The following is a 22496-nucleotide window of genomic DNA, read 5'->3' as shown; positions in this document are numbered from 1 at the left end:
TCTCTCCCTGGTATCGCTCTCTGGTATCTTTTTTCCGTTTCCGTCAGGATCCTTCCTGGACCCCTGACGCTGATTCTATGCCAGTGGGCGGTGCGCCCTCGGCAATATTGGGTCACCTTTGGCTCCAGCACGTTGACTCCGAGTCCTCCTTCCACTGAGGTCCCATACTCTGATGGAAGGTCCCCTGAAGTCCCGGTGCCCGCGTCCCGCTGAAGAGGCCATCTGCTGGGGTCAGCGTCCTCCCGAGAAGATTGCCACTACTTGTCTCCGACAAAGAACGCTCTCTCGCTCTCTCCCCTCCTCCACTCCTCTCCCCACCTTCACTCCTCTCTCCCCTGGCTTCGTCATCGGTATTCGGCCGGCCAACATTGTGAGGTTTGTTTTGCATCCGGTCGCTTACCTCCTGTTTTTCTGCCACATGTTATTTCGACGTCAGACGGTCTCATATTTTCCTTTATGCTCGCAGCCGGTCGGCCCTTTCAAATAATATATGGGAGGTTGTTTATTTTATAAGCGGGCCGACATTCCGGCGCGGCCAGGCGGGCTGACTGGTCGGGCGGGTGCGCCGCACGCACCAGCCCCTTATTATTATCGGCGCTGAGCCGGGTGGGCGCCCCCCCCCCCAAGCTCGCCCCCACCCTTTTGTTGTCACTGGACTGTGTGTTCCGGCGGCGGAGGAGCCGGTGCGGCGGCCATTTTGCCTGTCTAAGACGCCCACAGCAAATCGCATTAGGTGCGAAACTACCTACCAGCCGGCGGCGGCTGCGCCGTTCAAAACGCAGCCCGGGTTTACGCGTCCCGCGACCGCTGCTGCTGCCGCTGCTGCGGCGGCGGTGCGGCTGACGGTGGTGGTGTGGGCCTGTCCCTGGTGACAGGATGGTGTTGGTGCTGGTAGCGGGGTGCGGGTAGTGCTGGTGCTCAGATGAGGTTGATGGGGGTGATGGCCTCAGATGAGGATGCCACATGGTGGTGGTGCTCAGATGATGTTGCGCTGAGATGAAGGAGACGCGTCCCCTCCATCTCTGTGGGACGGTGGAGTCTGGTGCTCACATGAGGCTGCCGCTGATGCTGTTCCTCAGATGTGCTGTCTCTGATGTTGGTACTCAGATGGGACGTGCAAGGGAGAAGCCTCTCCGACTCGGCGGCCGGCTCAGTCGCCGTCTGAGCTCGCGGCCTGAGCTCGCCGTCTGAGCTCGCGGTGATTCCGGGACGTCTGCTTTATGAGATGTTTCTCATGAATTGCCTCCGTCTGCCCACCGAGGGAATATAGTTATATATATGTATATACAGCCGTAATGGCGGTGTGTTCTCCGAAATCACCGCATCGTCGTCGTTTACGACCCGACTTGATAGGCTCCGTGCTTTAATGGGTTCCAGAAATACATGAATTATTTTATGGACGGATGTAGGCGGGCATTAGGTCGGCGGCCAGTGACGATTACTGACATTACGACGGACCGCTTTCTTTGTCCTTGGCGCACACAACATTATTATACGGCGCTCAGTAATCAGTTTTATCTGTACGCTCCATTCGTGGTCTGGCAGCTGTAATTGTCGAAGATATAATATGTTCTGAGGTGAAAGCGGTGGTGGTGCGCCGCGCTGTGGGAAGTATTTCCGGCGTTGGACGCGCCACCCCCCGCGCTGGCCGCCGATCAGAACCGACAGGCGCGCGCCGATTCCCGAGGATTTCCCAACCGACCCACCGCGCTGTCAGTCTCGTCGGCGCAATATTTGACAGCTTGAATCATTGCCAGCGCATGCCGAAACTTTGAGATGAGTTGTCGACAGGTGTGTGAGCGGGCTCTGGCGGCCGGGCCGGCGGTGCCAGCCAGCCGGGACGATGTTTGGGGGCCCCGCGCGCTGCCGGGAGACCGGGCGCATTGTGCATTGTTCTCCCTGTGTCTGCGCAGCGCCGGTCGGACAGATTCGGGCCAGCTTTGGCACGGGCTCCGTGCAGATAATTGTCGCCCGTGCCGGGCTCGGCGGCAGGCGCGGCTGTTGTTCGTATACCGCACACCAGTCGAGCGCCGCCACCCAAACGCGCCCCAAACTTGACTCACGTTTTCAAAAACTTTTAACGCAATTATTTTGCCAATGCCACTAACAAGTTTTTCCATTATTGGATTAAGTACAGCGTGATTTATAAGAATTATGTCGTTTGTTGTTGTTCGACAGAAGTTTAAATTATCGCGATTGTTGGCCAAGTTCCGTCTATTTTTGCCACCTCCGGCCGGGCTGCAGCCGACCCCGGCCCTCCCACTGCGGGGGCCGGTGGAGGGCACGGCGGCCGAGGGCTCCTCTCACCTCTGCCTGTCGGGTGTACCCGTGTTGTGCGTGTACTACCTGACGGTGCCGTGTCAGAGTTGTTTGTCCCGGTCGCGATTGGGGCCGGCCCGCCGCCGCCGACGGTCGGGCGCTCTCCTAACTGTACCTACTCGGCTCGGCAGGCTGTTTTTGTCCGCTTTCTTTGCCGCAATGATTCACTGCTAGGCGCGCCTGGCAAGGAACAGCACTCTCTCCATCGCGCTCCTCACTCTGCCCCGTCTAACTCGACTCTATCTGCCGTTTCCATTCTCTTACCGCCACTTGCTTCTTTTTATGGTTGATATTCAGCTCTCTCTCCTCTCCCTCTCCCTCTCTCTCTCTCTCACTCTCTCTCTCTCTCTCTCTCTCTCTCTCTCTCCCTCCCTCTCGCCCTTTCCTTTTCCTCCATCTCTCCCTCCCTCTGCCCCCTCTTTCCACCGACATTTTTGCTGAGTTGCGTCAGGCCGTCTTTCTCTGGCGCTCCCTGACAGCCTGTTTATTTAGGGGGCTATTTATTTATATTTCGGGCGCTGAGAAACTAGCCTTTGTGTCGAGGCCGGGAACCGTGGGTGATAATGGGATCCACTGTGTATTATTCTATGGTATTTGTTAGCGCCGGCCGTTCCGGAGCTATGCTGTTTACATTTCAAATAAGAGGTTCTCTGCGGGCGTGGGACGAGCTCCGCCGCTATGGACGTTTGCTGGCCGCTCCACCAGAGGCGCTGGCGTGTCCGAACCCCGAGTGCACCCTCCAAAGAGAGCACGATGACGTGATGGTAGCTTTAGGAAAGAAAACTAGCAGACATTGTTTTGGCCTGTGCCCAAGCATGCTCGCGGTTCTCTTACATGGGATGACGGAGGGTTTACCCTCTCACCATGTTTCTTATTTTCACCTTCTACTTACTGACTGAGCTGATTGTCACCGGCCGATATTAACTCTGTGTCTCTGTTCGCAGGCGATGATGATGGAAAACAACTCGAGCTCGTGGAACTCGCCACCAGGTAAGCACTCCCCGATAGGTCCACAAACTGGCCATCGACCGAACCTTTACTTTTCGAGTGTCCATTCTCGAAGTTAGACGTATGCAAATGTTTATTTCGTCTTGCTTTCTTAGTATAGAGGGCCGAACTTCTATCGATGTTGAGACTGCATTGCCGCAGCGACCTCTCTGCTCCTCACTGGGCTGACACCATTTCCATGGACATTTTTCATATAGGGGAGGGTGTGCATCTGATCACAATCACACAATCACAAACCATTCTCGGGGTAGCACCGCCAGTTGGCATGTTAGACCATACTGAACGGTGACCCCGCTCCCCCCCCCCGCCCCCCTGCTCCTTTACCAGGGTAACATTCAGGTGCCAACTCCGACAATATTGATATATGCTAATGCCACGCAAAACTATATAACTGCGTTGCGAAGTTGGGCGGCGGCCGAATGACGGTACTGTCTTATGGTGGGTTCGCCGCGGCCCTTTGTGACAGGACCCGTCACAAATTCAGATAATGAACCACCAGGATGCGAGACAAAGTCGAACATTTGTTCCCGTGTAGACAGGAAACTTCACACTCGTACCTAACACTGGGAACTTTCTGGCACGGTGCATATGTGAGCCGCTGAAACTGTGTGTATTTTATGAAAATGATTGATTTCCATAACACGATTTGTTTAGCATTCTTGTCTTTGTTTGGATGTCATATCCAGATAAATTACGGTTCTGTAGCGAAGCATAGTTGCGTCATTCTCAACTCGCTCAAAGTGCACTGCAGCTCTTTGTTGTATGTAGGCAGGTATGATGTATCTATACATTTGCAGCTGATTTCGCGGGCAGAAAACTCAGCTGTGGTCGTATCATAATCCTGGCTGGTCCAAACACCTGTCTGTAGCCTCAGCCGCCCCAGCAGGAGCACCCGTTACCTCAACAGTAGCACCTATCTTAGCAATAACACCGTCACTCCACACCATGAAAGGGGCTGACGTGCTTGGACTAGCCGGCCGGACACCAGTAGCGCCTCTCACCAGCCGGGCTGAGAGGCTGACAATATAAGCAGCACTACTAGGGCCGCTTACAGCATCACCAGCCGGTCTTACGGCATCACCAGCTGGCCTGACAGCATCACCAGCCGGCCTGACAGTAGCACTAGCCGACCTGACGGTGGCACCAGTCGACCTGACAGCAGTGGCAGCTCTCACTCGTGTGCACTGTGCAGCACCACCCGAGCTGACGGCAGTAACACCTCTTGCCACCCGGACTGACGGCAGTAACACCTCTTGCCACCCGAGCTGACGGTAGTAACACCTCTTGCCACCCGGGCTGACGGCAGTAACACCTCTTGCCACCCGGGCTGACGGCGGTAACACCTCTTGCCACCCGGGCTGACGGAAGTAACACCTCTTGCCACCCGGGCTGACGGCAGTAGCAGCCGGCAGGCCGCCGCCCTGTTCACGCCTCCTCCGTCCGAGCCGCCGCGCCGTCCCACAAAAACGCGCCGACACGCCGTTTGTTGATCCAGTTTGGGCTGATCGCGCGGACCGGCCGGCGGCGCCATTGCGGTGCTATCTGAGGGGAAGGGTGCAGTGCACGGGGGAGGGGTATGCACCGCCGCTGCCTGGGTGGGAGCTGTGTCTCATGGGCTCCGGAATAGGTAACGGACGAGGTAGAGCCTAGAGGTAATGTGTGCGAGAAGCTGAGGATGCAAAGGAATCGGACAGAATGAAACCTACGGTCTATGGGGCTGTTAGAATGGAATGGTTATGGTCGGCAATGGACAATGATAAAAGGGCGAGATACAATGATAAAGGCCGGGAAGTGCAGTGCATGTTAATTGTCAGCAGCACTAGGGCCCAACTTAAACGTAAGCTTTCGGTGTTCAAGCCTTTGCATGACTTGAGGCGTCATATAGCTGCAGCCCTGCACCCTTGCTACCTACATAGAGCATCTGTCCGGAGCTGCAGCCTGTCCGGAGCTGCAACAGCCCCGGAGCTGCAGCAGCCCTGCTGCAGCCCACAGCCTCACTCGGCCTGCTCAGCCAACTTCCCCTCCGCGCCACCATAATTTTAATAACATCCGCGCACTGTTGATGGAATTTCCGACGTCCAATTTTGCTAGTTGGATTTAATTTAGTCGATAAGGCCAATGTTCACTTGATTCCGGCTAACTTGGCTAACGCGGCGCTGTGAGCATGTTTGCACTGCGATAAGGGCTGGCCGACATTCCCTGGCGACACACCCAGTCTTGTAAAATAAATACCGAACTTGTAACTACCTATCGGCGGCGTCCGGCTCCGCCGCAAGGCCGCTCTTTGTTCTCCGAGCTCCGTGTTTTATTGAAGTTGTCGTTCAGCTGGCTGAAAACGGTGCAATTCGCCGGGATGCGGCCCTTTTGGGGCTGGGAAACGCTGGGAATCGGTTCTGAACATTCATCTGTCGCGTCGGATGGGTGTCCTTAGGTGCACAAGATTTGGTGTATGGCTCAGAAATAGGTTGTGGCTGAATGCTTCTGTAGCATTGCTGCTTAGTTTTGTCTTGTGTTATTTAGTTTCATCGATCTACTGTATAACTGGTCTCGGTATTAGTCGTATTAGTGCAGTGAAACACAATACAATAGAAAATGCACAGTTGTGCACAAATACAAACACAATAACTAGATGCGTGAAAATTGAGATTTGCTGCATTAGTCACTTTAGTCATACTGACTCAGCCTGCTTCACATGCAGACTTATCCTGATGATTCTAACTACGTTTCACTGGTCTGATTTAGTTATTTGTGCAGATCATGGTTTATTCAATTGGCTGAAGTCCCGGTTAATTAGGCCGGCTCGGAGTCTCGTTGGGATGTCTCGGAGTCTCGTTGGGATGTCTCGGAGTCTCGCTGGGCCAGCTCGAAGTCTCGTTGGGATGGCTCGGAGTCTCGCTGGGTCGGCTCGGAGTCTCGTTGGGCCGACTCATTGGCTGGAATCAGACTGTGTGTCGGAGCAGCGCTCAGCAATGACACAGCCAGTAGCTCGGGTTCAATCAGCTGCGTGTCACCTCGTGTGTCAGCTCGTGTCACCACTACTGTGTCAGATCGTGTCACATCGTATGAGCCCGTGTCACCACTCCGCTGTGTCAGCTCGTGTCATAGGCGGCGGAACGAGGAGGGCACCGCCACCGGGGCACCGTGCCCCCCTTTGATTTTGGCATTTTAACATAAGCCCTATGTACGTTGCATGGAAAGAATGGGACCAAATGTCGGCAGTGCCCCCCCCCCCCCTCTTAATTGAAGGTGTTCCGCCGCTACTGGCTCGTGTCACATCGTGTGTCAGCTCATGTCACATCGTGTGTCAGCTCATGTCACCTGTACCCCTGTCATCACCAGTGTGTGCGGTCTGTTGGACAGCCTCATGCCGACGTCTGTCTTCTGTATACCTATCGGCGTGCTTGCTAGATCCGTTACAGGCCCGTCGCGACCGGCCGTTGTACTGACTACTGACTGACTGATTGGCTGATGACTGAATGTCTCTCTCTCTCTCTCTCTCTCTCTCTCTCTCTCTCTCTCTCTCTCTCTCTCTCTCTCTCTCTCTCTCTCTCTCTCTCTCTCTCTCTCTCTCTCTCTCTCTCTCTCTCTCTCTCTCTCTCTCTCTCTCTCTCTCTCTCTCTCTCTCTCTCTCTCTCTCTCTCTCTCTCTCTCTCTCTCTCTCTCTCTCTCTCTCTCTCTCTCTCTCTCTCTCTCTCTCTCTCTCTCTCTCTCTCTCTCTCTCTCTCTCTCTCTCTCTCTCTCTCTCTCTCTCTCTCTCTCTCTCTCTCTCTCTCTCTCTCTCTCTCTCTCTCTCTCCCTTTCCCTTTCCCTTTCCCTTTCCCTTTCCCTTTCTCCTTCTCCTTCTCCTTCTCCTTCTCCTTCTCCTTCTCCTTCTCCTTCTCCTTCTCCTTCTCCTTCTCCTTCTCCTTCTCCTTCTCCTTCTCCTTCTCCTTCTCCTTCTCCTTCTCCTTCTCCTTCTCCTTCTCCTTCTCCTTCTCCTTCTCCTTCTCCTTCTCCTTCTCCTTCTCCTTCTCCTTCTCCTTCTCCTTCTCCTTCTCCTTCTCCTTCTCCTTCTCCTTCTCCTTCTCTTTCTCTTTCTCTTTCTCTTTCTCTTTCTCTTTCTCTCTCTCTCTCCTCACTTCCCTCCTGTCTTCCTCCATGGCCCTCCGGATTCCTCTTCTCTACGGAATACCTACCTGTCTCGGAGCTGACGGGCGACGACACCATCCGCATGTAGTGGACTCCTCTCCTCCTCTCCCTCCGTTAGAGACGTGTCTGCTGTGAAGAGTGATATCCAGCGTCTCACATCAGTACACCGAATGTTTGTTTTTTAATTGTAAGGTTCTCACACTGAACATTCTTCTTGCTTTCTAATTCTACGTATTTATGTAAATATGATTTTAACAGTTTCCTAAATTTTGAATGAAAGTAGCACGTCCATTACCTATATTTGTTCGCAAAAAAAGATAATACAAACCGACAATGTTCACTGGTAGGTATACTGGCGTCCACTGTCAGCCAGGAACTGGTATGTTTTAATTTCGGCAGCTGTCACTTTTATGCGAGTATGCTTACATGTATTGTGGCAATGATAAAGGTATGTAAATGCAGGCCTTATGTTACTGAATTCACCTCCATGCGCACTCGAAAGAAAATGCCAAGGCTATGGAGCTCAAACTGTTCGACATGGCAGCTCCATACCTTTCATTCAATCACATTGTCTTTTCATTTTGAGCCTGCAAAGCCACATGCCTTTAGTCATGGCGTAATTGCTCGAAATTCATAGACGTTGAATGAGGATGCCTGTTTTGCTAATTTACTGAATGCTATAGCTAGCATTTCCAGGAACTTGTGATGCTGTTATATTCTTTTCATATCAGATTTGTGATATCTATGATATTGATGACCTAAGGCTATGTTTATGACCAGTAATTATAATCTTAAAAAAGGTACATATTTGTTTGATGGCTAGTGCTTTTGGTATGCCCGTCTAATACGATAACAATAGCCTCCATACTGCTGGCTGGCCATTTTATAGAACGATCGACCATGCAGATTGCTCATCACATACACGGAACACGCTCCACGCTTATACATTTTTTATCCAATTATCTGTATCCCAACACGTCTCCGAAATTATATATGCATCTAAAGGAAATGCTTCTTCTAAGACTACCACTGAATTTTACATTTTCCCAGGATTGATATTCTCTGTCTATACGGCTTCTGACGGCTGTTTCATTCTAAACATTACATCAACTCTGACCCCAAGCTACGTGGGCATTGTTACATCAACGGCGGCCAGAATTCCAGCTTCATTTTCCGTCCGTTGTCCGTTCATTTATTTTTCATGAATAAATCCCATTCTTTCAGGTCTGAGCACGTCTCATGCATGTTTAACGACCGTCGGGCACGCACGTACATATTTATTACGACTTCGTGGCAGCTACGCATTTGTGACGCAGTCTCCGAAATCGAACACCGGGGCGTAATATTTCATCCGGGCTATTACGGCGCGCGCGTACGAAGAATATGTTAGAATTAACCACTTGGTTTACATGACTAAAAAAGGAGCGCGCCGGCCGGCCTCTCGGACGGGCAAACCGGATACTGGGGTGTTTTTGTTACGTGTGTGCAGAGAGCGGCGCAAATATCGGGTATTGTCCGCACGAGCTGGGGTTGAACTTGCGAGGCGAAGCTGAATGTCTTCCACCCTTTCGCTATTGGGACTAGCTGCACATTGCTCTTCGAGATAACTGAAGTTTAGCGGCCCAAAACTAGGCATCACCGCTTTTCTTTTTATTTATTTATTTAAAAATAAATCGCTTTCCAATGAATGCTGGCACATCCACCGGGTGCGTGACCCGCCGCCAACTTTTGTGTGAATGTGATACCTTTTGTCCTTGAGTGTCAAATACAGTTTGTTCTCGGAACGTCCTTGGCATAGCCAAGTAAAAGGTATATACAAAAATAATGCTACGGCTTTGTTGCTGGTAAAACTTCCGCGGTTAGACTCTCGCATTAATTATACCTTTTACCTCTTTCAGTTTTTTGCATGCCCTTGAAATGTTCAATAGCTACAGTACAGCACAAATTTAAGAAATCATTCGAAAGAAATTCAGGCGGATATAGGTATTCGCCTATTGCGATACGTAGGGAAGAATAGGACTAAAAGTAATTTGACGATAATTTGCACGATAAGGTATCCACTATCCACCTCTGTAACGTCGAAACGTCTTGTGCGAGAAAATAAACAGAAATTTAATATGTTTTTCTTCTTATATGCAGAATCAAAGAAAGTATCTTCATTCGGTAATACTTTAGCCCCGGTCAACGCCACATGCTACCATTTCCATCTTAGATTGCCTAAACTTTTTTTCTACAGTTTCCCGAGAGGACATTCAGCTACCAGCCTGAAATCATTTTGTGGAATTATAAAGTCTTATATAGGGGAGAACGAGGTGAGTTGTATCACTTTTTACTTCAGGTCATATATCTCCCTAGATTTAACGAATAAAGTTACCGTTGATATACCAAAGGAAAGCTACAACCTTTCTCTACATGCATTCTACCGCACGTCATGCTACGGTTTCTTATTTTGGCTACACCTCGCTTTAAATTGGACCACTACAACTGGTACCATTTGCCCCACTAGTGAGGTAAGTTGTACTGCCTGGTGAGTTAAGATGTATCAATGTTTTATGATAGAAAATGCGACTTACTTACACTTCTACGCAGTCCGAAGAATGATACAAGTAGGTATCCTGATTAAAAAGCCCAGCTCCAGCCAGCAGATCAGCTCAGCCATTTCCTGATGTCGCTTTAGTGTACGCACGACCCATAAGAAAATCATATCATTTCTGCAATATAAACACATGTCGAAATCTGTTTGTCCGTCGTCCGTGTTTATATAATAAATATTAAAGGCGTCCCTTGCCATGAGACCGTGTATTTCGCATCATTCTCTCGATGACAAACCATTTTGTGAAAGGAACAAGGCAGAGTAGTCTGCTAACATTAAGCCAACACTGCGAACTCTGAACATTAAGCCAACACTGCGAACTCTGCAGTCAACTCATGTGTCAAACTAGTACGCGAAATCCGAGTCGTCAGAATCACAGTTCTGGCACACAAAGAGACCGGCACCATCGGAATTGATGCAAGCTTCATGTGCCCAGCGTTCACATGCCGAACACCGTATCCACTGTTCTCCTGGTCTGCTATTGGAATACGGCTCAACGCACACGAGGCAGAACGTCTCCTCTGCATCGGAATCATACGCCTCGCACCTCGACGCTGACTTATTCACTCGCTTCTTAGTCTTCTTTCCTTGGGCTTTTACCGTCCTCTTCTTGGCTCCTGATTCCTTCGAATTTGCCTTCCCGGTCTTGGGCTTCTTCTTTGCTTGTTCTTCTTCGAGCATTCGCTTTACTGGCGAGTCCGTCAACACCATCGAACTCCTCTTCTTTCTCCCTCGCTGCGATTTCCTCGCAGGAAGATGACCACTAAGGATGGGTCGAACTGCCTTCGGAGGAAAACGTTTCGTCTGCACTACTGGCAGTCAAGTGGTGCGAAGCGTCCTCACAGTCAGTCACTTCCAGGAGAGCGCTGCTCGGGTCCGGCGCGCACTGAGGAGCGCTGCTCGGGCCCGGCGCGCACTGAGGAGCGCTGCTCGGGCCGGGCGCGCACTGAGGAGCGCTGCTCGGGCCCGGCGCGCACTGAGGAGCGCTGCTCGGGTCCGGCGCGCGCTGAGGAGCGCTGCTCGGGCCCGGCGCGCACTGAGGAGCGCTGCTCGGGCCAGGCGCGCACTGAGGAGCGCTGCTCGGGCCAGGCGCGCACTGAGGAGCGCTGCTCGGGTCCGGCGCGCGCTGAGGAGCGCTGCTCCGGCCGGGCGCGCACTGAGGAGCGCTGCTCGGGTCCGGCGCGCGCTGAGGAGCGCTGCTCGGGCCCGGCGCGCACTGAGGAGCGCTGCTCGGGTCCGGCGCGCGCTGAGGAGCGCTGCTCCGGCCGGGCGCGCACTGAGGAGCGCTGCTCGGGTCCGGCGCGCGCTGAGGAGCGCTGCTCGGGCCCGGCGCGCACTGAGGAGCGCTGCTCGGGCCAGGCGCGCACTGAGGAGCGCTGCTCGGGTCCGGCGCGCGCTGAGGAGCGCTGCTCGGGCCCGGCGCGCACTGAGGAGCGCTGCTCGGGCCAGGCGCGCACTGAGGAGCGCTGCTCGGGCCAGGCGCGCACTGAGGAGCGCTGCTCGGGTCCGGCGCGCGCTGAGGAGCGCTGCTCGGGCCAGGCGCGCACTGAGGAGCGCTGCTCGGGCCGGGCGCGCACTGAGGAGCGCTGCTCGGGTCCGGCGAGCGCTGAGGAGCGCTGCTCGGGTCCGACACGTGCTGAGGAGTGCCAGTTGCTCTTGCACCGTCCTCTCCAGCGTCTCTTGGACGATCTGTTACTTGTGACGGGCAGAAGTCTGCTTCACAGAAGACTTCAGGGTTAAGCGGAACTATGCCCGACACGCGGAACCCGCTCGTGATGTTGGCCTGTGTGCTGGCACTTGCCCAGGCGTCGCGGAGTACGCCGGGGATGTCGTGGATAGTCATTGTGCGCCCTCTGTTGTTGCGAAGCCAGTTCGCCTGTGCGCATCCAAGGTATCGTTTCAGTGGACCGTACACTGATCTGTCGAGAGGCTGCAGTTTGTGCGAGCAGTGGGGCGGGAATGACAGCAAGACCACGCCGTTTTCCTTAGCGTAGGTCACAGCCTCTACGCCAAGGTGACTTTCATGGTTGTCGAGAAGAAGAAGCACCGGCCTCTCTTTTGAGCATCGCGTGTGCTTCACGAAGTGGACGAGGAAGATTTTGAAGTTTTCCTTCGTCATCCAGCCAGATGGGTACGCGGAGCCGATGCATCCTGGAGGACCGTCTCTCACGAAGTGAGGCTGGTATCGTACCCGCGGAAATATTAGCATGGGCGGTACTGTATTTCCGCAGGCACTCACCGCTGCACAAACGGTCACCAGCTCACCGCGCTCCGCAGAGGTCAGAGACCCCACCTGCCTCGAACCTCTAGCGGTGACAACCTGTGGTGGCTTTTGCACCGTGGTGACTCCCGTTTCGTCCACATTCCAAATGTCCTCTTTGCTGAACTGGTAGCGGTCCACAACTTCCGTGAGCTTTGCAAAAAACTCGTTTACGTTGTGCCTGTTGAAGCCGCTTGCTCTTCCCATGCTAGTAGCTTCAGGGGTTCTCACGGCCAGGTTTCGGCGCTTACGAAATGACCGAAACCACTCCACACCCGCCATCTTGTTGTCCTCCCATGATTGAGGCACAGTGATCCCATATTTTTTGGCACAGTCATAGGCCAGGACGCGCACATCCTTTGGTGTCAGTCCGAAAAATATTTCGGCAGCCTCCTTCAGATACCCTTCAAGGATGGATTCTTGCTCATCTGTGAACACCCTTGTTCCGCAGTTCTGGTACCCCATGCGCTGTCCTAAACGTCCCTCTTTTTTCATGCGGACGAAACGGTTCAGGGTCTGATAGTTAACGCCAAAATTTTTCGCGACACCTCTAATTGACAGCCCTTTTTGAACGACTAGGGTTGCCGCCCTCTCCAAAACATCTTCCGGGCTGTTCTGCCGTCTATCTGTCTTTCGGACGTAGCTCCGACCCATGGCATTCGTGAGCTGGAAAAAGCGTTCAGGAATTAGGATTACAGGATGAAGCAAGTGACGGTCACGTGAATAATATGAATGATAGGCAAGTACGTAGGTTAAAATATATTCCTGCCCGGGGCCGGGATGATTCAATAAATGTCACCGAGGTTTTTTAGCGAAAACTCCGAGGGCCGTTAGGCCCGAGGTGCTTTTCGCTAAAAAAGCGAGGTGACATTTATTGAATTCCCGGCCTTAGGGCTGGAAGGTGTTTCCCATACCTGCCAACATAGGCGCGGGAGCCGGGGGGGCAGTGGGGGCAGCTTGCCCCCCCAACTCTGGGGCCGTGGGGGCGGTGCCCCCCCAGCTTTGAGACGGAATACCACATTTTTTTTGCAAATGTTTTCTTTTTTTGTTGAAAAAGCCGAGGGGTGAAAAATAAGTGGCCTAAAACCGGTGAGAAAACTAGATTTGGGGGTACCCTAGGTTGATCTCTATTATGGTGTGCCCCCCCAGTCGGAAAGTAGTTCCCGCGCCCCTGCCTGCCAAAAAGCTCACAACTATAATTGATAGTGACGTCAGCAGCCGTGTGGTTCAACGCGTTTAACCACACCCCTTGAACCACACGGCTGGCAATATTAAAGCACTGCATTAAACTTTGAAAAGTGTGGTACAGTGCACGTGCCATTAAAATGCCTGGATGTCTCGATTTAATCATGCAATGTAGCAGGTATGGGAAAGGAAGCATCCACCTTCATGGCAGGACATATAATTTAATTAGGTAGGTATAGGCAGCGTCTAAGACTTAACTATCTATAAAAACTTATCGATATATCTATCGCAATTTGCAACCTTGTTTTAAGTCCATTTTCGACCCGTCTAATGTAAGTATAAACCGGAAATGGAAAATGTTTTAACCTGAGATAAGTTGTATCACTAGTGGGATAAGTTGTATCACTGATACAACTATTCCCACCACTCCCTGATACAACATGTCCATGCGGGCCATTTCAAGAAAAGGTCTGCGAAACGCTATCCGCCATGTTTCATTGCTCGAAACGAATTATGTTGTGATTAAGAGCAATGTTGACACTCACGCATAATGGTAAAACAATAGAAAGCTTTCAACATATTCAAGTCAAAAACATATATTTCCTAAAGAACGCATTTCTTACAACGGACCCATCAAAACACATTATTGGGACTCACCTGAAAACACGTCCGCTCCTGTTCACGTCAAAACACGGAAAGGTGGCGCGCGGCGTGGCGTCTCAAATAGTCGCGACAAGCCTGCCATCTGACGGATAGTTTTCGCAAAAATCGCTCTGATACTACCTGTCCATGATACAACTCACCCCGCTCTCCCCTACCACGGTAGCCCTCCTTAAAACCGTTAATTGCCACATTGGTAATGGTTCAATCGCTGATCGTCGGATCGCTATTCAAGGATGACACACGATTGGAATGAATTTAAATGTGTTGATTTTTCTTTGAATTTTTGACTAAACTGCGGCCAGTTGCTGCGAATTCGCGGCATGTCTATTGTCATAGTGTCAAATTCTGGTCGTCAAGATTTTGAGTGCTTTCCGGCATCTGTGATCAGATTTATCTCTTCACATGAATATCTTTCTTGGCTTCTAATGTTTCAAAACTTTAGGATAACTATAGAGGTGACTTAAATAGTTGAGCTAAGATAGAGACATCTTAGGTATCTTAGTCTACTCCTTCCTATCTCCTGTCACTCCTATTGAATGTATTCCAGCTGCCGTGATCGGGCATATGTAGTCGGAACGTCTGGAGGCGGCGGTGGGGACTGAGGAGGCCCGCTGTAGATGGATGGACGAACAGAAGCTCGCCGGCAGCCGCTGAAAGCCGCGGTTATATGATGTGGGATTCCATGTCTCCGTCGGTCACTGGCGGCCGGGTGAAACCCAAACCGGTTCGTTTAATAATGGCAGCTGCTGAAAAGTTTTACCGCGCTGACTGGTGCAGGCAGAAGGCGCATCATGCTCCTCGCTCGACGCCGAAAAAGTGTCCGCCGTCAACTGAGCTGCAGGAATGGGTCGCGGCGTGTCCAAAAGGAGTGATATTCCACAGGGCGGTGTGGTGAGAGTGTTCCTGTCGGGGGCGATTGATGCCGTGCTGTTAGTGGTGACCTCTGAAGGCACCTCCCTGGCTGCACGACCGATTCCGGCCGGCTGCCCCATTGTCCGACTGGTCTTTTGTCGTTCACCAATATGACAGATGGCTGCTATTCTGCTTTCTATATCATCATGCTTTCTGACTGGGACGGTCTCCGGTGTGCCCTTGAACGCCGCCGCCGGCTATGGATTTTGAGAACATCATGAATATGCATTTGATGTTGCATGCGACATGCTGCCTACATTGTCCATTGACACGATATTGCTCTTCCCTCTGTTTGCCGGTTTTATGTTGCGGGCTCATATGGTGGGTGCCATGCATGCCTGGACCGATGCACCCTTGGTGAACGCTGTCACGCAACTGAACCTCTGACTGGGGAAGAAAAATTGCTGGTGATGGTGATCCCGTCCTGTGGCAAGGAATAAGGGCTTTTGAATATCTACAGTGGGTAGTGTATGCCGCACGAAGTGATATATCAATATTTTTTTCGATGACATAATTAATATTGGGTATACCTACTTGTTGTTGATTACTCCTTGCCCCATGTCATAGCTGAAGAATAGCTGAAGATGGATGTTTATTGACCGACATTTTGCGGCTCTCCTTTCTATCCATGTGTCGTGGTCGTGGCTATTTGCTGGGATCTAACCACGTGTTTGTTCATTGGTCGTGTATTTAGTCCTTGTCAGGCGCCGATTTTGGGCCTGCCCTGCTGTAGGCGAACTGGAACACTGTAACACCAGTAACTGTTGTTTACCGTCCGCTGAAAACGAGACACATTTGGACAGCGTGTCGTGTGGTTAGTCTGATATTATACCTGGTACTGTTGTTGGCTAATGTTTGAACATTTTACATGGGATCTGTTTGCGTCACTGAATCGGGACCGGCCGGAGTTCACTGGAAATATCCAATCAACAGAAAGGGCGTGGTCATGCATCGTGAATGAAGTTTTTATATAGCATTAATATATGAGCTTATATTGCAATCCAGGCTTAATGCCTTGGAGACCGATATCGAAATATTCTGTTTCCTGGACATTTGACACACGTATACCTATATACCTATTCGTATATTTTCATTGGTACGGAATGTGATAGTAAAAATAATTGCTATTGTAAAACAAAATCTAAGCACCCTACACTAGCCTCCATGCTAACGCTGCACCCCTGTCCCTGACTGTGGGGTTCGCGCTGCATTCCTGTCACTGGCGGAGGGGTACCACTGTCCCCGACTGTGGGGTACCGCTGTACCCCTGTCCCTGACGGTGGCCGGTGGGGTACCGCTGTACCCCTGCTCCTGACGGAAGGGTACCGTTGTGCCCCTTTACCTGACACTATCGTCCACCGCTGTACCCCTGTCCCTGACACTATCGTCCGCGTCTGTACCTACCTCTGTTTGGGCCTTCATCGTCCACGTCTGTACCCCTGTTCGTGCCTCAGTCGCCAGTCGTGCCTCGCCCTCCACTGCCACAATACAACCTATTGATATTTTCACCCATTGATTTATTTGTTATTCCCTGAACAATAGCGCACAAAAAGTTCACAATAGAAACGGGTCACGTGAATTTCATTCAAATGCCCCACAAGGACAACAGACATTGTTTGACTCGGCAGCTTTCATGCATTATTGATTGGTACGCCATTTTGCCGCGGCGGCAATTTTATGCATGCATTCATGCAGAATGTTTCGAATCCGGCTGAAGAGCGGCGTGCATGTGCCGGGGAGGCGTGTTCCATTTGAATAAGATATGGCGTGGGTGCGGCGGCCCGGTCCCTGCGTGACGAGGGATGCGCAGGCGGTGGGGGACGGCGGCCATATTGCCCGGACCTGTGATCAGAGCGGCCGCAGACAGCTGAGAGGCTGCTCATCCACTAATGAGTGACCTGCGAGGGCTTCAGGCGCGCCCACCTGTACGGTCTCTGTGACGGCGCCGCCCGCCGCACAGCTCATATGCAGGTGGCATGACAGACTGACTTGAATTCTGCTGACTGGGCTCACCGCTGGCCTGGCTTATGTATTCGGATTAACTTCGCTGCATTGCAAATTTTACCCATTTGTCAGAGGAAATATTTTCAGCGCATGCTCTGTTTTGTTAAAGATCTGTCTATCCCTACGCTTTTAGGCTGTCAGTCAAATTTTATTCGTTCGCAAATGGTGTGATCATGTATGTCGGTGTAGGCAAGTCGCTGGTGCATTCTGTTTCGACACGTTTAAGTTATTGATAGCGCCTATCATACCGAGAAAAACGAGCGGTCATACATCATGATAGAGCCGTTTGGAATGTGTGGCCTTCGCCGCCTGCTAACGGTCCTGTACATTTAGATATCGCTGCGGTTAGCCTGGCATATTCTGAGAAAGCTGTATACACGCCGTCCAGTGTACATAGATATCAGGGATATATCTGCACTAAAATTACTGCCTTGGCTGCTAAGATGAGAAGACGTTTGCCGGCTAGCCAGTTCAAGACGTTGGTTTTGAAACACATGAGAGACGTCGAAAACCGTTTCAAAAAGATAGCTATCATCCAGAACGTAATTGGAACGTTCCTTCTCCTGCTGCAGCACTTTCACTGGGCATTGGCAACCTCTTCTTTTCCAGCATTGTTTGGCAATGTGGGTACGATATTGTCATTCCCTTAATTTGTATCATATTGAAACACTGTCTCTGTGGCATGACCTTTGCTGGCCCCCGAGCCAAGTTACCCTGCCTCTGAGGTAATGCACCACCCGTTCACTGGATTCTGCTAAAATAGGTATATCTGTTATCTGCTGCACACTGATCTGACATCATCGCTGCTTCTGCCCGCCACGGGCGTAATTACGCTGCAGCCACCACGTCAGATACATGATCTGGGTTTGGACTTTCGAGTAATATATTATTTTTTACATAGTTACAGTTAATTCGTCAGAATGTTGTCAAAATACAGTACGACATTTATACCTAGGACACAAACTTGCCATCCAGTTATCCACTTATACACCACATTTTTAGTCGTTATTAATCATAAAGTGAACCCGTTATGGATAGACTTGACTGATTTATGCATGATTAAGTATTTTGGATGACGTGGTCAATGTAAGATTTTCACATGGTACGAAAGACAGTCTCATGGCCTGTATAGTGATGCATATGTCTTATTCATTTTGGGACTTTGATCAAAGGATGCATAGATTAGTAACAGATACTTGCTAGCCTATTCCCCATTTTCGATGTTTTTAAGGCTTTGCCATTTTATTAAAAATTTAAGCATGCTCAATTTTAACACTCTTCTTTCAAGTTACTGTTTCATGGAAATGTCATATTGCGTGTGTTGGTGTGCTCAAAAGGGCTGTTCAACTGTGGAGTAAAACTGGGATTACCAATTAGTGTGTAAATACGTATCGATCGCACCCCAAAGTTCCGCGAACTTTAATCAGCGCCGCCGCCAGCGGAACGGTCACGTGACCGTCAGGCCCAAATGCGGTTTCAGGGTCGGTGGATTGACGCAGGTAATATAGAGCGCTGGACTTATAGAGAAGGTGAGCCTCCCTGGGAGTGGATCCGCGCGTGCGGGCCCATTTGAAGCGGCGATGTATGTATTGTCTGTCGACTGTCAGTCTGTTGGTCGGGCTCATATACGGCCAGCTGTACTTGAAGCACTTGAGCACTTGACGCTTCTGCTCGTTGGGCCAAGCTTGGAATACTAGCTTTTGACTTGACAAACTTCCTCCAGGCTTGAATACTTATCGGCTAAAAAAATTAACAAAGCACGAGGTTCGACATGGGATAGGCTGTACAAAAATGTGAAATTGAACCGGAACGATGAGCAATCGGTAACTCGGTAAACTGCAGGCTAGACGGGGTCGTAATGTACAGTATTGTATTGTATTGTATTGTACTTATCGTGGCAAGCCGATCCATCCGAAAATGGCTATTATTGGCTGCCGAGTCAGGTGAAACGAATGAGGTGGGCACAACATTACATACAACACACACGCATCACATTTGCACACATATTCACATTTGCGCCACCGCGCCGCTACACACTGGCCGGGTCGCCGTGTTGCTCACGCAGTAGGAGCTTCCGATACTCCCTCCGAAAGAGCCTGTGACCGAGATTGCGCAGCGCCTGAGGCAGAGCGTTATACTGCGATACAGTGGCGTATAGGAACCGGCGGCGCCCGGATTCCGTTCTAATCACGGGTAAATCGAGCAGGTCGGCCTGACGCGTATCACGCCCATGCACGCTACCTCGCGACACAATCGCGTTGGATAGGGCTTCGGGCTCTCCTGTCTCGAGGATTTTCTTTAATAGCGTGACAGACTGTAGACGCCACATATTCTCGGCCGAGAGCCACCGCAACTCTTTCAGCACTTCGCTTACATGGTCATACTTCCGCTTGCCCGACACAACACGAGCACCGAAATTGATAAGCCGCTGGAGCCGAGACATCTGGGTGACACCACATCCACCATAGACAACAATGGCGTACCGGATCGATGAGACTACTAGAGCCTGAACCAGAGTGGCCAGCGTACTTTTCGGTAGGTAGTGCCTACTGTGACTCAGGCCGCTCAGAATACCGGTGCATCGGCGGGCTACATCAGTCACATGATTTGAGAAGGTCATGCTCTCGTCAAAAGTGACGCCGAGGTTTTTAGCTGAGGAGCCGCAGTGTTTTTAGCCGCAGTGTTTTATGATATTTATTAGAGATGTCGCATTTAAATAAATGAGCGCGCAGGAGCGGTGCCGTGCTTAGTGCACCGCTGTGAGACGTCGGCTATGTTTTCAGGACTGCGTGTCCAGAGTCTGTTGCAGGCGGTTCACATATGATGGCCATATGAGAGTCTCTGCCGACGACTGCAGACGGTTGGTAACGAGGCGGTCCGACCGGGTCTCTATTTTCGGCAACCCCCCCTGGCCACAGAGCTGTGACCGTCAGTCCATCTGCCGTCCATCCCATGACGGCAGACCGGTTCGTCGCCGTAGAAAGTTAGTTACCGCCGTACGGAAAAATACCCACCGCGCTGCAAGGCTCCCCTTTAACGTAGGGATAAGCCCTGCAACAAGAATGGTGTGGGGTTATTGTACACTGTTAAATTTATTTCCTTCATTTTCGCTCCTTTCTCTCCTCTCTCTCTCTCTCTCTCTCTCTCTCTCTCTCTCTCTCTCTCTCTCTCTCTCTCTCTCTCTCTCTCTTCATCCCACTCCCTACCCTCCTTTCTCTCTCCCTCTTCTCCCTCTCTCTCCCCCCGCCTCTCTCTCTCTCTCTCTCTCTCTCTCCATCCCACCTCCCTCCCCTCCTTTCTCTCTCTCTCTTCTCCCTCTCTCTCTCCACGCCTCTCTCTCTCTCTCTCTCTCTCTCTCTCTCTCTCTCTCTCTCTCTCTCTCTCTCTCTCTCTCTCTCTCGTCTACCGTGTGAGGTCCGTGGAAGCTGGCACAAGCAGCGTCCGCCGGCCGCCATATTTCCTCTCCAAATATTGACAGCCGCTCGGTCGGTCCGGCGCTGCCAGTGCTAGCATTGTAAATACGGACCACGTCATTTGTGCAATAAATCTACCTAGCACACTACGTGGGCCGTCGCTGCAGTGGATGCTGCATCTTGAACACAGGGACACAGTCCTTTGGTGTATAAAATATGTGGCTGAATGCCATGGATTATGACGTTTTACGTTTACTATTGTCGCGGAGGCGCGGAAGGAGAGAGACGACTGAGCGGGCCGAGACTTGTATTGCAACTGTGGTTCCGATTCTGATTCGCCAGTGCCTGTGCGTTATATGCAGGGTGGTTGCACAATGAAGGACGACCGCACTGTGGGGTTTTTATCGATCCTAGCACGAATTTATTTATATCGCATCCTCCGCTACCTTAACTAATTTTATTTCACCTTTAAATGGTTAGGCTTAGGGTGTATGATCCCTGACAACATGGTTGGCTCTCCTGCTTGACCCCATCCCTCCCCCGCCCCCTCCCCACGGACTTAGCACTGAAGCGTTTTCGGCTAGCAATGCATCGTGGGCGTGGAAGCGTTAAAAAGGTAGAACGAAACTACAATCGTTTTAGAAGTAGATATTTGTTCATGTCTAGCCCAATCACCAAAAAGGCATTTCGGGCTTAACCTTTGCACTTTGTTAGTCCTTGCACTTAAAGGGGGAGGGGGTCGCACAGACTTCTGTCCTCGACTTTTCGCATACTAGCTCAAGCAAAACGTGGAGGATCACGACGAAACTTTCTATACCTTCGATTCGATCAATGTTACTCACACACTTAAAATTTCATGACCTTGACCTTAATAAAAATTTGACCTGTGACCTGTTTCACCAGACCATGTCAGGCTGTTATCGATTTGGCGCTTATCAGCGCACATTATCGGCGCGTTTTCAGTCTTGTTGTGGTTGTTAACTCTCCAAGGTATGAAATGCTGTTTGTTCTTTGCATTTTAAGGTCACGTTAAAGTCAAATCAAGGTCATTTACCTTAGATGACCTTAGTTGACTTTTTTCAAGTTATACGATTTTTCGAGATAAGTGCTTGGAGCTTATTTCGAACTTAACACCCATTTGAAGATTTAAGTAGGTAGTTTTGGTGCCTAACGGAACATGCTACGAAGCCGTCAACGGTAATCGACGCCTACCTTCTATGGATAGCCGGCAAGACACCTACTGGTCGGGCCTGACCTGACCCGGCCTAGCATGAAAACATCATCCTTGATCAAAACTAGCTTGAAATTCGTGATTAGCACCCCAAAAACCTCCAACCTCACTTTACAAAGTTACAGCATTTTTCGATTTACCTACATCAAAGCTCTGTACTGAAGTTCAATAAGGTGAACATTGGTGGCGATAGCCAATAAAATGGACGCAGCGTTGCAAGGGTGTTGTTGTTTTGTTCAAAAAGAACATTTGGCGATAGAAAAATAATGTCAACATGGTATCACCCCCTTCCTCCCTCCTCCCAACTCCTATACTGACCGGAAACCCCCAGGCGGTGTGCTGCGGTCGGGTAACCCGCCGCGGCGCGGCCCGGCGGGGCGTAAGAAACCACGCGGCACCGTCTGCTTTGACGTCTCATAGTGACTGGTTTAGGCAAATTTCGGCAAAAAATGAGAGCTGCCCCCGATGCAGTAATTATTGGAGAACATTTTGATATACATTTCCACGCGTAACAACGCGTATCAAACTTTGTAAGGCAATAGTTTGCTTGTCAACTCTCTGAATCAAGAAGCATTTTAACATTTTTAGCATTTCGGTCAAAAATTATACATTTGGATGAATTTTGGAAATTTTCGTGCATACCATCATCTTCCTTATAAGTCAAAGATAATGAAAACATGTCGCAACTATAACCTGCTGTTCAGGGAAACGAGTGAGAGGGCGTTTTATTGTAGTGTGCTTTTTCGCTGTATGCAGGTAGCACGACGCTGGTCAGGACGA

At 50.8% G+C, this 22496-nt stretch overlaps 1 protein-coding gene across 2 annotated transcripts in view; it reads left to right on the top strand.

Annotated features, from left to right (window-relative positions):
- LOC122363911 (protein bric-a-brac 2-like) overlaps positions 1 to 22496 on the top strand; it is a 54235-nt gene that overhangs the window by 12461 nt on the left and 19278 nt on the right. For both annotated transcript variants that reach the window (XM_043333729.1, XM_043333728.1), the window contains exon 2: positions 3264 to 3309. In XM_043333729.1, coding sequence (XP_043189664.1) covers positions 3264 to 3309 — 46 coding nt within the window. The remainder of the gene's footprint in view (positions 1 to 3263; positions 3310 to 22496) is intronic.

Source organism: Amphibalanus amphitrite, unplaced genomic scaffold (genome assembly GCF_019059575.1).
Source record: "Amphibalanus amphitrite isolate SeventyFive unplaced genomic scaffold, NRLGWU_Aamphi_draft 000647F_arrow, whole genome shotgun sequence".
Lineage (NCBI taxonomy): Eukaryota > Metazoa > Arthropoda > Thecostraca > Balanomorpha > Balanidae > Amphibalanus > Amphibalanus amphitrite.
This window is presented reverse-complemented; position numbering and strand designations above follow the sequence as displayed.